Source organism: Gorilla gorilla, chromosome 4, assembly GCF_029281585.2.
Source record: "Gorilla gorilla gorilla isolate KB3781 chromosome 4, NHGRI_mGorGor1-v2.1_pri, whole genome shotgun sequence".
Classification (NCBI taxonomy): Eukaryota; Metazoa; Chordata; class Mammalia; order Primates; family Hominidae; genus Gorilla; species Gorilla gorilla.
In genome coordinates this window covers 25,956,065-25,970,361 of record NC_073228.2, presented here as the reverse complement: position 1 = coordinate 25,970,361, position 14,297 = coordinate 25,956,065, and the positions used below count along the sequence as shown (strand labels likewise).

Genomic DNA, 14,297 nt, shown 5'->3' with positions numbered 1-14,297 from the left:
CTCAAAAAAAAAAAAAAATCCTTGTTTGTACCTAAAAGAAAATTAAAGAACAAACAACCTAGAAAGAGATAATGCTATTTCCACCCCTTCCTTTTTAATGTACAAATGGTAGTAAGCAATAAATGATTTGCTTGTAATCCTTTCCCCACTTTAAATTGTTAATACCAGAAAAGTATTTAAAAGTGATAGGTAATGACAACACAAACCAGATAGTCAAGGATACATAATATATTTTCAAACATGAGAATTTGCTATAAATAATTGATTTAAGTAGCCATAAGCACATTTATTGAATATTCACTGAATATATTTTTTTTGCTCCCTTGCATCCCAAGAATTTAGGTAATCACAAAGGGAATATTGTGTACATAAGAAAGAGATTGTGCTATATATCAGAAACTAGATATACTGTGGCAGACACCATAGCATAGTAAAGTGCACAGAGGAGGTACTGACCCAAACACTGACTAGCTGAATAACTCCACAATGCCTCTTAACTGCTATGACCTCTGCTTCCCAATATGAAAAATAAGGGTGATTAGATTGCATAACTTCTATAAATCTTTTCACTGCACAATTTCATGTTTTAAAACATGACTAAAGGCACACGTACTCTTAAAAATCATGTCAGTGGTAGTTCAAAAATACTACCCAATATGTTAAATATAAGGCTGTGACTATTTTAAACACAATTTAAAAAAGCGTGCATGATTGCTAGGCATTGGAATAACTATATTTTAAGGATTGTGAACTCCATTAGACTTCGTATCTCATTTGTTAAACAGTTCCATCAGAATGATTTTAAGTAGATATTTCAATTCAGTACATTTTAGAACATAGGTGCTTAACAGATGTCTGGCATGTTTCTCTAGGTAAACAGCACCATCTTTTACTCTCTGGACCTGTTTGGAAAACAAGCAATAGGTTATTTGTAGGGGGCAGGTGTTTCCTTGCTAGTCAGATCATTTAGTCTAACCATTTCCTGATTTAACAGATGAGGACAATTCATCAACAACGACATTTCAGTTTACTACTTATTATTTGTTTGATGTTCAAAGATCTTAAGAGCAGACAATAGCCACTAGAGATCAATAAAGACCATTACATAATATGTGTGTGCTTAAATTAGGGACAGCATCTGATGCTGTTTCTTTTACCTCAAAGACAAGTTAGAATCCTATGCTCCTGTCCTGCTGCTGTCTCATAGGCAGGATAAAATAATGTCATTCAGATGGCATTTCCTCCCCCTGAAGAGATATTTAGAACTAAGTTTTATACCAAAAGTTATTGAATGTGCACACCTGTAACACTAACAACAACAACAAAAAAGCCCTATACATCCCATTTAGCTCTACAATTACATAGTCCAGAGCTACGGAAAATTTATGTCAGGTCTTCGAGCTATCAAAAAGGATATTCCCTGAGAGGGATATAAGACATCAAAACTTCAAGGCTTGAGATCACAGCAGGTTTAATAAAGAAAGAAAAACAGATGTCAATGTAAAAAGGGGAGATTATGAAATTAATTGTAAAATAAAAAGTGGCATGCTGAGCAACATTTTCTTCCAATGTAAATAATGTTAGGAACATATGCAATATGAACAATGATGGCTATTTTTCTTTTAAAGATTGTTGTTATTTAAAAAAAATCTTAGTTACAGTGAAAACAACTAATATACATTAACAAGTAACGTTATTAAAAAGCTAGGCCAATTGATACCGCATGGAAAGGGAATCACTGTAGTTATGCCACCTAATAAAAAGGATTTAGGTCTGCTCCTTGAAGTGAAATAGAATAGGAATGGTCAGCAGGCTACTGGATACAGATGAACTGAGCTCCAATATTCCCTTTCTAGTGTACATTCACCAGGGAGGGAGACTGATAGCAGAAACCTTAGTTTACTTCGAGGCTAAATACCCAAGAAAAGATAATGGTAGAAGAAAGATTTCCTTTCTAGGTCTATCTCTATGTGCGTAACAGTCCTCAGCAGGATGTAATGAAGTTTGGGATAGGAATACCTTATTTTACAAATAGCCAGTGCATCCCTTTCTCCTCACTACAGCCCATCTGTCTCACAGGTACATACATACCAGGATATCAGGAAGAGGGCTTACCAGACTGCAACAGAGCAGGAAGCCAGGAAGCTCTTCCTTAATGGATGGACAGCCAGTGATCTGCCCAAAGAATGAACAGTGGACAAACAATACACCTAAAGGATACTGATGCCTTATACAGGAAGCAAGGATTATGAAAAAGTATGTCCATTTCATATGAAATATACTTAACATTTTGTATTGAGCTGCATTAAAACTGCAACAATAAGGAAATTTATTATGATTTTAAAGAGCACACATGCAGGTCAATACGTGTTGCTAGAAACACTTTTCCAAATGACAGAAACAGATTTCTTCCTATACACTAAGCTCATGAAGGGCAGAATCTATGTCTAATTCATCCTCAACCCCACCCCAGTACCTAATATAATACCTTCCCCAATATAACCATTTAATGGGTATCTGCTGAGTGACTATATGGATAAACAAGATGGTGGTATTACAAAGTGTTTTTTAACATTTTGTGATATAAACCATATTTAATTTTAACTTGTATGTATTCTAAATAGTTTAAAGGTTAACTTTTTTCATTTTCTATTATTTTTGTATTTTACAAGTAGATTGACTTGATAAATGTTAAAACAGCAGATAGTGACAAAAGCAGCAACAAAACATTTGCCATTTAAGTACTCTTTTACTTTCTATATCTTATAGCAAAAAAGAATTTAGAAACTTAAGTTTCATAGTCAGAAATCTATAGAACTCTGTTTTTCCCGAGATGGTGGACCAGAGGCCTTTCCAACGTGCCTCATCTACTTGGAAGAATTTTGTCCAAGAAGGAAATGAAAAATCAACAGAAAGTGAAAGAAAACTTCAGATACTGGGGAACAGAAGGTGAGCAGGGAGACAGTGGCTAGGTCTGGTTGAGAACTGAGTGAAGCTCCAATATAGGAGAGGGGAAGAGAATGTCCCTCTGCAATCTACCTGTCTACTGAGGAACTGTGCAACCTAGGCCATGGGGAACACCCTATCCCTCCCAAGCCCTGGATATAACTAGGAGAGAGGCCAGGAGCGTGTGAAAAGGAATGATACCAGGAAGTACCCCAGGCATTGTCCCAGACCTGGGACCCAACAGGACAATGCCATTCTTGATTCTAACTCATATCAAGCTGGGCGGGTCCCTGAAATCTAGCAGTGGCGGCAGCACCAGCATTAGTCTTGGGCCAGGATTTGGAGTGCTGGATCTGGAGCAGGGGAAGAGCCCCCACAGCCAGAACTTAGAGGTAAGTGTGGTGTGCAATCCAGCTGTGGGTGCTAGAATTGGGATACCCCTCCTTCACAGACCAAAATAGGAGGAGAGTTGCTGAAGAGGCATGGTTTTGCCTGGGTAGCAGGTTTTGTGGCCACAGGCAGCTTTGAAAAATAAAGTAAAAAAACTGCACGTAACATTTCTGAGTGTTCCAACTGGCTCCCTTGCTTGGAATAGGGGTGTGAGCCCCCTCAGGTCTGAAGAGTGAGAGGTGGGTCCCCCTCCTGATCACCTGGAGTAGGCATGTGGGACACCCAGCACTTCCCATGCAGAGAACTTGGTGCAGCAGTGGTTGCTCTGTTTCTTGCCCAGCCTTATCTCCAGCCATCTGCTGACTACCTCTAGACCCCTGTCAGGGCTGGTGCTTGTGCCTACTGTTGGGAGATGTGAATGCAGACTTGCCCAGTCCAGCTCTGCCCAGATTTGGCCTCCACTGAGACTGAGCACAGGACCCAGTCCACTGAATATTCCATGGCCCAGCCATTGTCTGGGCAATGAAGTACTTCTCATGGTTAACAAAGGTCAAGCATAAACTTTATTCCTACAAGAGCAACTGGCTTTTTTACCTGCAAGTGCCACCTACTGGTCTGGAGGTTGACCTGCAAACCCCATAGTAAATCTGCTGACACAAATGCACAGTGCTTGCGAATAACGTAAGATTCCCACGCCCCTTGCTACCACAATCATCAATGCCACTGTGGCTCCTCAGGAGGCTGTGAGCCTGCTTATCTTCCAGGTACACCACTACTACAACCAGTATTTGAGAAAGCCACCACACTAAGTCTATTTATAACCAAGGAAATCATACAAAGCCTTAACATTCAACATACCCAGAAGTAAACAGCTCTACCCAACATACTTCATAGATATATCCGCAAGAAAAAAAGTTACGTTTCAATGAAATTCAAAACTAAGAAGTTACTATTTCTCCAGATGTGAATAAATCACCATAATAATACCAGAAGTATGAAAAAGCAGGGTAGTATAGCACCCACAAAGGAACACAGTAATTTTCTAGCAATGGATCTTACCAAAATAAAATTTTTGAAATTCTAGATAAAGGTCAGGCACAGTGGCTCATGCCTGTAATTCCAGCACTTTGGGAGGCTGAGGTGGGCAGATCACATGATCAGGAGATCGAGACCACCCTAGCTAACATGGTGAAACCCGTCTCTACTAAAAATACAAAAAAAATTAGCCAGGTATGGTGGCAGGCACCTGTAGTCCCAGCTACTCAGGAGGCTGAGGCAGGAGAAGGGCATGAACCTGGGAGGCAGAGCTTGCAGTGAGCCGAGATCGTGCCACTGCACTCCAGCCTGGGTGACAGAACGAGACTCCGCCTCAAGAAAAAAAAAAAAAAAAAAAGAAATGCCAGATAAAGAAGTAAAAATACTGATTTTAAAGAGATTCAATGAGATAAAACATATTCTGAAAACCAACACAAAGACATCACAAGATCAATTCAGGATATAAATTTTAAAAACTTGCCAATGAGATAGATATCTTAGAAAAAAACAATTTCTGGAAACGAATAATTAAGAAATTACAAAATACAGTTGAAAGCTTCAACAATTGACTGGACCAAGCAGAAAAGAAAATTCTCAGAAATTGAAGACAAGACTTTTGAATTAATCCAGTTAAACAAAAATAAACTAAAAATAAATTTTAAAAAAATGAACAAAGCCTTTGAGAAGTATGGGACTACATAAAGCAACTGAAGTTACAAAAGATTGCCATTCCTGAAAGAGAAGAAAAAGCAAAAAGTTTAGAAAACCTATTTAAGGAAATAATTGACAAAAACTTCTGTAGTCTAGCAAGATATTTAAACATCCACATACAAGAAGTGCAACAAACACTAGAAAAAGATATTGCAAGATGCAGTTTACCATGAGAAATAGTCATCAGATGTTGTCTAAAGTCAACATGAAGAAAAAAATCCTAAACTCAGCAAGACAAAAGCATCTAGTCACCTATTAAGAAAAAAAAATCAGACTAACATCAGACTTCTCAGCAGAAACCTTTTCCAAACCAGAAGAGATTGGGATCTGATCTTCAGAGTCCTTAAAAAGAAACTGTCAACCACAAATTTTATATCCTGACATAACAAGCTTCATAAATGAAAGAAATACAAAGTATTTCCCAGACAAGCAAATACTGAGGGAATTTGTCACTATTAGGCTGGTTCTATAATAAATGCTCAAAGGAGTTCTAAACATGTAAATGAAAGGTCAGTATTCACCACCATAAAAACACATTTAAGTATAAAACTCACAGGTCTTACAAAGCAATTGCACAAAGGAGGAAGAGAAAGAAATTAAATAGCAACATGACAAAACTCCACCAACCCACAAAGAGAAAAAAGAAACAAATAATTTAGAAAACAACTAGATAACATTATAACAAGAAAAAAACTCACATATGAATATTAGCCTTGAATGCAAATGGAATGAATGCTCTACTTAAAAGGTAAAGATTGACAAAATTGATTTTTAAAAGCATGAACAAAAAAAGTAAAGACCAATATCCCTGATGAACATATATGCAAAAATCCATAATAAAATACTAAGAAATCAAGTCCAACAGCACATCAAAAACATAATACACCATGATCAAGTGGGTTTTATTCCAGGGAGGCAAGGATGATTCAGCATATGCAAATCAATAAATGTGATTCATCACATAAACTGAATTAATGGCAAAAACCATATGACCGTCTCAACAGATGCAGAAAAAGCATTTGATAAAACTGACCACACCCTAATGATAAAAACCTTCAACAAATTAGGCATAGAAGGAATACACTTCAAAATATTAAAGGATCTGTATGGCAAACCCACAGCCAACATCATGCTAAACAGGGAAAAGTTGAAAGTAATCCCAATAAGAACTGGAATAAGACAAGGATGCTCACTTTCACCATGCCTATTCAACATAGAACTAGAAGTCTTAGCCAGAGCAATCAAGCAAGAAAAAGAAATAAAAGCCATCCAAATAGAAAAAGAGGAAGTCAAATTATCTGTTATTGATAATATGATCTTATACCTAAAAAACCCTAACAATTTCTCCCCCCAAAAACTTCTTAAATATTATAACTGAATTCAGTAAATTTTAGGATACAAAATCAATGTATAAAAATCAGTAGTATTTCTATGTATCAAAAACAAGCTGAGAACCAAATCAAGAAGCAATCCCATTTACAATAGTTATAAAAAAAACCTAAGAATATATTTAACCAAGGAGGTAAAAGGAAAACTACAAAACACTGATGAAAGAAGTTGTAGATGACACAAACAAATGGAAAAACATCTCATGCTCATGGATTTGAATAATTAATATTGTTAAAATGACCATACTGCACAAAGCAATCTAAGATTCAATGCAATCCCTACCAAAATACCAATATCATTTTTCTCAGACTTAGAAAAAACAATCCTCAAATTCATATGGCATTAAAAAAGACCCAGAAGAGCCAAAGCAATCCAAAGCAAAAAGAACAACACTGGAAGCATAACATTATTTGACCTCAAATTATACTACAAGGTTATAGTAACTAAAACAGCATGGAACTGGCATAAAAATAGATCCGTAGAACAGAATACAGAACCCAGAAACACCACCACATAACTACAGCCAAATGATCTTTGACAAAGTCAACAAAAACATATACTGGGGGAAGGACACCCTTTTCAATAAATGGTGCTCAGCAAATTGAATTACCATATGCAGAAGAATGAAACTGAATCCCTCTCTCACCATATATAAAAATCAACTCAAGATGGATCAAAGAATTAAATGTAGGACTTGAAACCTTACAAATACTAGAAGAAAACCTAGGGAAAACTCTTCTGGACATTGGTCTAATCAAAGAATTCATGACTAAGACCTCAAAAGCACAAGCAACAAAAACAGACAAATGAGACTTAATTTTAAAAAAGCTTCTAGAAAGCAAGGTAAATAATCAATAGAGTGAAAAGACAACCGGAAGAATAGGAGAACATATTTGCAAACTATGCATCTGGCCTGGGGACTGATATCCAGAATTTACAAGGAACTCAAACAACTCAACAACAGCAACAGCAACAAAATAATAATAATAATTAATAACCCCATTATAAAGTGGACAAAGGGCATGAGTAGACATTTTTCAAAAAAAGACACACAAAAGGCCAACAGACCTATGAAAAAATGCTTAACATCACTGAATATTAGAGAAATGCATATTAAAACCACAATGAGATATCATCTTATTCTAGTCAGAATGGCTATTATTAACAAGTCAAAAAATAACAGATGTTGGTGAGGATGCAGAGAAAGGAAACACTAACACTCTGCTGGTGGGAATTGAAATTAGTATAACCTCCAAGGAAAACAGTATAGAGACTTCTCAAAGAACTAAAAATAAAACTACCATCTGATCCAGCAATTCCACTTCTGGGTATCTACCCAAAGGAAAAGATAATTATTCATAGGTTTCTCACAGCATGATTCACAATAGCAAAACATGGAATCAACTTAAGTGCCCATAAATGGATGACTGGATAAAGAAAATGTGGCATACACACACACACACACACACACACACACACACACACACACATATATAGATATATATAGACCACACACACACACCCCATTTGTATGTACATTATCTTAAATGAAACAACTCAGAAAGGGAAAGTCAAATGCCACGTTCTTATTTATAAGCGGAAGCTATATAATGGGTACACATGAACATAGAGTGTGGAGAGTGTGGAATGACAGACACTGAAGACTTGGAAGGGTGGGAGGTTAGGAGGGGGTGAGGGATGAGAAATTACTTAATGGGTACGTTATTTGGGTAATGGTTACACTAAAAGCCCAGACTTCATGATTATGTAATATATCCATGTAAAAAAACTGCACTTGTACCCATTACATTCACACAAAAATTTTAAAAATAAATCTATAAAACTCTGCACTTTACTGCCTAAGGTATTAAGTGTGTCAATAACCCCCTAGTTATTACAGGAGGGATATCAACATGTGTCAGTTGAAATAGTACTATAAACAACAAGGAACAATTGCTAATCTTTTTCAAGTAGTAGTCAGTACTTTCATTGTTTTAGGTTCTTTTGTTAAATGTTTAAAGTTCTTATTGCACATATGACACAACAGAATACCAAATACATCCCATTGATTGTGTAGTTTTAAACTAGTAGAAAGAAAATATAATTTCAACATGTTATTATGAGAGGTTAAGATAATAATACAGTTGTCCCCCAGCATCCATGGGGAATTGGTGCCAGGGCACCCTGAGGATACCAAAATCCATGGATGCTCAAGTCCCTTTTATAAAATGGTGTAGTATTTGCATATAACCTACACACATCCTCCTATGTACTTTAAGTCATCTCATAATAACTTATATAGTACCTAATCCAATCCTTACACATCACTTCATTCACATGGATTCAACATAGTACTTGACACACGGCAAATCCAAGTTATGGTTTTGGACCTTTGTGTAATTTTTTTTCCTGAATATTTTTGATCCATGTTTGACTGAATCCACAGATGTGAAATCCATGGATATGAAAGGCCAACTGTACTCTTCACTCATTAAATATAACACACAAGCAGTGTTTTAATGTTGATATAACTAATAATTGAACTGAAGCAGTTGTTCATTATATAAACAGGAAAAATAAGCAAAATGTAATTACTGGTTAGCTGAAATTAACTTAGAAACAAATTATTCTTGGCTGGGCGCAGTGGCTCATGCCTGGAATCCCAGCACTTTGGGAGGCCGAGACGGGCGGATCACTTGAGGCCAGGAATTCCAGACCAACCTGGCCAAAATGGTGAAACTCCCTCTCCACTAAAAATGCAAAAATTGGCCAGGCATGGTGGTGCACACCTGTAGTCCCAGCTACTCAAGAGGCTGAGGCATGAGAATCCCTTGAACCTAGGAGGCAGAAGCTACAGTGAGCCGAGATCGCGCCACTGCACTCCAGCCTGGGTGACAGAGCAAGACTCTGTCTAAAAAAAAAGACAAAGAAACAAGTTGTTCTTTAAAGGTAAGAATGTATGGTTTCATAAAAATCAGTCTGCATTAATGCCTCATTTGCTATTTTAAATATTTTATAGCTTCCATAAAACATATTACCTTTTTTTCATAGGTGTGTTTTAAATGACTTTTCTCCATCTGAAACTTATTTTCTTGATCCTGTGAATGATAAATGTTTATATTTATTATACTTTAAATTATACTAGAGTCAACAAAATTAGCAGCCTAATTAAATCAATCAATCTACTTAATGTCAAACTTTAGTTCAGAGTTTTGCATATTATTAAGTAAGCCCTACAGGTAGAAATTGGAGTAGCTTTGTATTACGAGGCATAAAATCTTAGTCACCTGAAGATATTACTATTCTCAAAAGCACTTGCTTTACAGTATAAGAAAATCTTTCTGACCCTTAGGATTAAGAGATTACTTCAAAAATGACCAAGTCAATAAATATGGAAATGATAAATTTGAAGTTACATCATGTAACAGTCCTTGGTATTTTTTGATCACGAGAGAAAAGAGATCTAAAAGGTGCAAAAGAGAGAGACAGAGGGAGAGAGAGAGGCAGAGAAAGAAAGAGGGAAAGAAAGAGAGAAATTATGAAGATTGGCAGGTAATTTAAAAGAAGGAAATTATTCTAAAATAATGATATATTTAAATAAAATTTATTTTTAAAACTAATCTCAAAAGAGATCATTTCAATTCAAATTATTGTACTTTATTCTCTACATCTCATTAGCATCAATCTCTATTAAGATAAATAAAATGTAAAATTATACAATGCGATAAAAGAATCAGAAAAGATGACCTGCATTTCTGAGTTTTATTTTTTTAATTGACTCTCAATGATACATCTAAATCAAGAAAACTGTGTTTGACCATTGTTCTTCTGTGTAGAAATACAAGACTCACCGTTAGTTGTTGCTTTCTTTGAAGTTCTGATTCCTGTAACTGCTGTTTTAATTGACAGACATTCTGCTCTAATTCTTCAATCATACTAGATGCCTACAAGGATTTTAAGAAGAATAAAAAGCAGAATATTGATTTTTGTACCATATTATACTTTCCGATTGAAAAAATATGCCTTTTGTGCCCCTGAAAGTCCAATCAGAATTAAAATTATCTAGAAATTTGAATGAAAAATGTTTTTAAAAGATACTAGAAAAAATAATCTTTTAAAGTAAAAATATAAATTAAATGCAGCATAGTATTAAATATTATGAAAATGTAATGCTGACATAAAAATATAATCTTTTAAAGTAAAAATAGAAATTAAATGCTACATAATATTTAATGTTACGGAAATGTAACACTGACATAAAAATAATAGCTTTACAGAAAACTTCAAAATTTTAATTATAAAACGAAAGCAGAACCAAGATTTCAAAATAATAACGCATATAGTTACTCTATAAAATGTATTATTCATACAACTAAGTATTGGAATTTATATGTTTCCTCCTTTTAAGGCTTTGGCACTTAAAATGATTAGCTTATAGCAGAATTCAGTTTATTAAATATTTGTGTTGTGCTATATAGTAGACATTTAGAATTTTAAACATTTTAAATACCAATAAAAATTCCTGAAGTTCCTGTTAATTTAAGAATAAAGTGAAAGAGAGATTAATTTCAAATGCCAAATAATTTCTACTTGGCTATCTATGGCTCTAGGCTTAGTGAATAAATACTTCATGTGGATTATCTATTAACATAAATAATACCTTAGAAGCTGAAAGAGCATGTTCTTGTTTTAGAAGGTTTATATCAGCATCATATTTGGTTTGTAACAGTTTCATGTTTTGCTCATAATCATTCACAAGATGGTCCTTCTCTTTATGCAGTGTGTTACGCCTAAAAACAAGAGAATAAAATAGACTTTCAATGTATTTAAAACCAATCTCTAAAATGAAATTTTTTAATCAGCTAAATCCAAATATATTTCCATTCAATATATTAAATAAGTATCCACAATTTTGTCAACTGCTTCTAAACATTCTGCTTATGTTAAAAACAGGTTGGGTACAGTGACTCATGTCTGAAATTTCAGCACTTGAGGAGGCCAAGGCAAGAGTATCACTTCAGAAAGAGTTTGAGACCAGCCTGGGCAACAGAGTGAGACCGTGTCTCTACAAAAAAATAAAAATAGAAAAATTAGCCAGGCACGGTGGTGCATGCCTGCAGTCCTGGCTACTTGGGAGAATGAGGAGGGAGAATCGTATGAGCCCAGGAGTTTGAGATACAGTGAGCCATGATCACACCACTATACCCCAGTCTGGGTGACAGACAGAGACCCTGTCTCTAAATAAATAAATAAATAAACAAACAAACAGCAGTATTTAGAAAATTCCCAAGGCTAAACTCGCAAAGTGTAATTAATTTTGGCAGATAACTTATACAGTTAATATCAGTACTTTATAGCTACACCTGATAAATATCTGATTTCAGACAATACCTTGCCTTTACTTCTTGTAATTCACTACACGTTATTTGGTAACATCTTTCAAGTTCTGCTTTTTCTTGAATTAATTTCTGCCTCTGTAAATTACTGTTTTCTGCTTCTCCAGTCAGCTGCTGGACACGGGCCTCCAGTTCTTTGATCATGTGGTTCTAAAAGAACAGGTCATGGTTAAGAAAGTCTCTGACTCAGTTGTAACACTTTCGTATCTGTAAGAAGCTTGAGGAACACGTATAATCTATAAGAATAAATAAAACAAATGTATCATAAACCATGGTAGTAGAAATTAAATCAACCTTGAACTTAACCAAGTCTTTAAAAAAAAATGCATACTACCAGAAAAATAAGAACATCACAGTTATATACTTTTAGCCTTTTGTTCATTTAATGAATATTTACTGAGGCTGGTAATATTCAAGAATGTAGATACATAGCAGTAAATAAGACAAAGTTCCTATCCTCAGGAAAGTTTCAGTCTCTATGCCTCTTTATACGTACGGCCATTAGCTGACTACTTACCAGTGTTCTTTGCATTTGATTTTAAGTTTTTGAAATGTGTTATAAGAGTAATGTAATAGTATTTTTAAAGGAAATCCATAACCCCAAAATTGTAGCACAATGGTGTTCACATAAGTGATATGCTTATTTTTAAGTGTATAGGAACATTTAATTAGTTGTGTTAGTGTGCAAGATTTTTATTCATTTTTTAACATCTTTGCCATTTTGTAAAATGCACTTCTCTACTCTTCCACAGTATTAAGATTATCACTCAACTAAATCATTTCTCTATTATTTAATATTTATTTAGAATTTTTCCCTTTGTAGAACTGCAATTTAAAACGTGGATAAAGGTATTTATCATCTTTTAGATACTTTATCTAAAATTAGGGTAAGCAAGCATTAGATGAAGGGACAATTAATTTTCAGTTTTAAAATTAAACTTCTAATAAGTGTCAGCAATAAGGATAGGTTAGTATGATGTTGCACTCAATTATTGTGTTATTCTAAGAAAAACATTTTAAAGATGCAGTTTAAGCATTAGATAATATTACAGCCCTGACATCCTTTCTTCATCTCATCCTTTCTTCATTACAATACCAAATAGATATACAAGTTAAATTTTGGTGTAACAGCTTCCAATCTATATAAATGACTTATCTAACTTAAAAGCATGGTTTATAGACTAACTTCTTTAAATGCATACAATTCTAGACTGACAAACATCAGAAGTTCTGATTTCTTCTTCCTGCATCTTATTCACTTTGTCTCTTCATTATCCCTCTGCTTTAGGAGCTCCTTTCAGAAAATAGTTTCCATTTCCTAATATATATTCTAAACACCCTTTATGTCCTGCGTATTCATTAACTGGAAGAAACAAAGAACATATACTTTGCCTTCCAGTTTTAGATGGTGGAATAAAGATGATTTGTATTCCTTCGTCTCTTGGAAACCAAAAACAGACAAGATAAACTAAAAATAGAAATGCAAATTCCATCCTAATAAACCCTACAAGAGGATATTCTATTATTGGCTATAAAAGAGTAGCTTGCAGCAGATCACACTCCCAATGCTAACAACTGAAAAACCCAGTTTTTTTTTGTTTTTGTTTTTGTTTTGAGACAGGGTCTCGTAGCGCAATCTTGGCTTACTACAGCCTCAACCTCCCAGGCTCAGGTGATCCTCCCACCTCAGCTTCCTGAGCAGCTGAGACTACAGGTACATGCCACCACACCTGGCTAATTTTTGTACCTTTTTTGGTAGTGATGGGGTCTCACTATGTTGGCCAGGCTGGTTTCAAACCCTGGCCTCATGCAATTCACCCTTCTTAGCCTCCCAAAGTGCTAGGATTACAGGCGTGTGCCACCATGGCCAGTGAAAGATTTAATTAGTAGGAAAGCACTTGAGAACTTCTAAGGCAGTTTGAAAACATCATAGAGATGAGGCATCATCCTGTAAGGTGCTTTTACCCTAGAGGTATTTTTCAATGACGGAAGATGAGGATGGGGCAAGGAAACAAAGGCAGATGGTGGCCGAGGCAGCCAGGACTTGAGGAAACAAGATCCCTCAGAAAAGCAACACACAGAGAAGTGGGCACCACACCAGCAGTTTTCTCAAGAGAATTTGTCAAATTCTTTTTCTTTTTCTTTTTGGAGACGGAGTTGCACTCTGTCCAGGCTGGATCTCGGCTCACTGCAGCCTCCACCTCCCAGGTTCAAGCGATTCTCCCGCCTCAGCCACCTGAGTATTGGAATTACAGGTGCACACCACCACACCTGGCTAGTTTTTGTAATTTTAGTAGAGGTGGGGTTTCACCCTGTTGGCCAGGCTGGTTTTGAACTCCTGACCTCAAGTGATCTGCCCACCTTGGCCTCCCAAAGTGCTGGCGTTACAGGCATGAGCCACTGCGCCTGGCCAAATTTGTCAAAGTCTTA

General features: G+C 35.6%; 1 protein-coding gene across 39 annotated transcripts in view; it reads right to left on the bottom strand.

Annotated features, from left to right (window-relative positions):
• The window catches only part of CEP112 (centrosomal protein 112), a 562,721-nt gene that overhangs the window by 386,493 nt on the left and 161,931 nt on the right, over positions 1-14,297 (bottom strand). For all 39 annotated transcript variants that reach the window (XR_008679796.2, XR_010133740.1, XR_010133744.1 and 36 more), the window contains 4 exons: positions 11,863-12,017; positions 11,132-11,261; positions 10,323-10,415; positions 9,510-9,569 (listed from right to left, as the gene is read on the bottom strand). Coding sequence is in view for 22 of the 39 variants with exons in the window: in XM_031011060.3 (XP_030866920.3) it covers positions 9,510-9,569; positions 10,323-10,415; positions 11,132-11,261; positions 11,863-12,017 (438 nt within the window). In the remaining 17 variants the exon portion in view is untranslated. The remainder of the gene's footprint in view (positions 1-9,509; positions 9,570-10,322; positions 10,416-11,131; positions 11,262-11,862; positions 12,018-14,297) is intronic.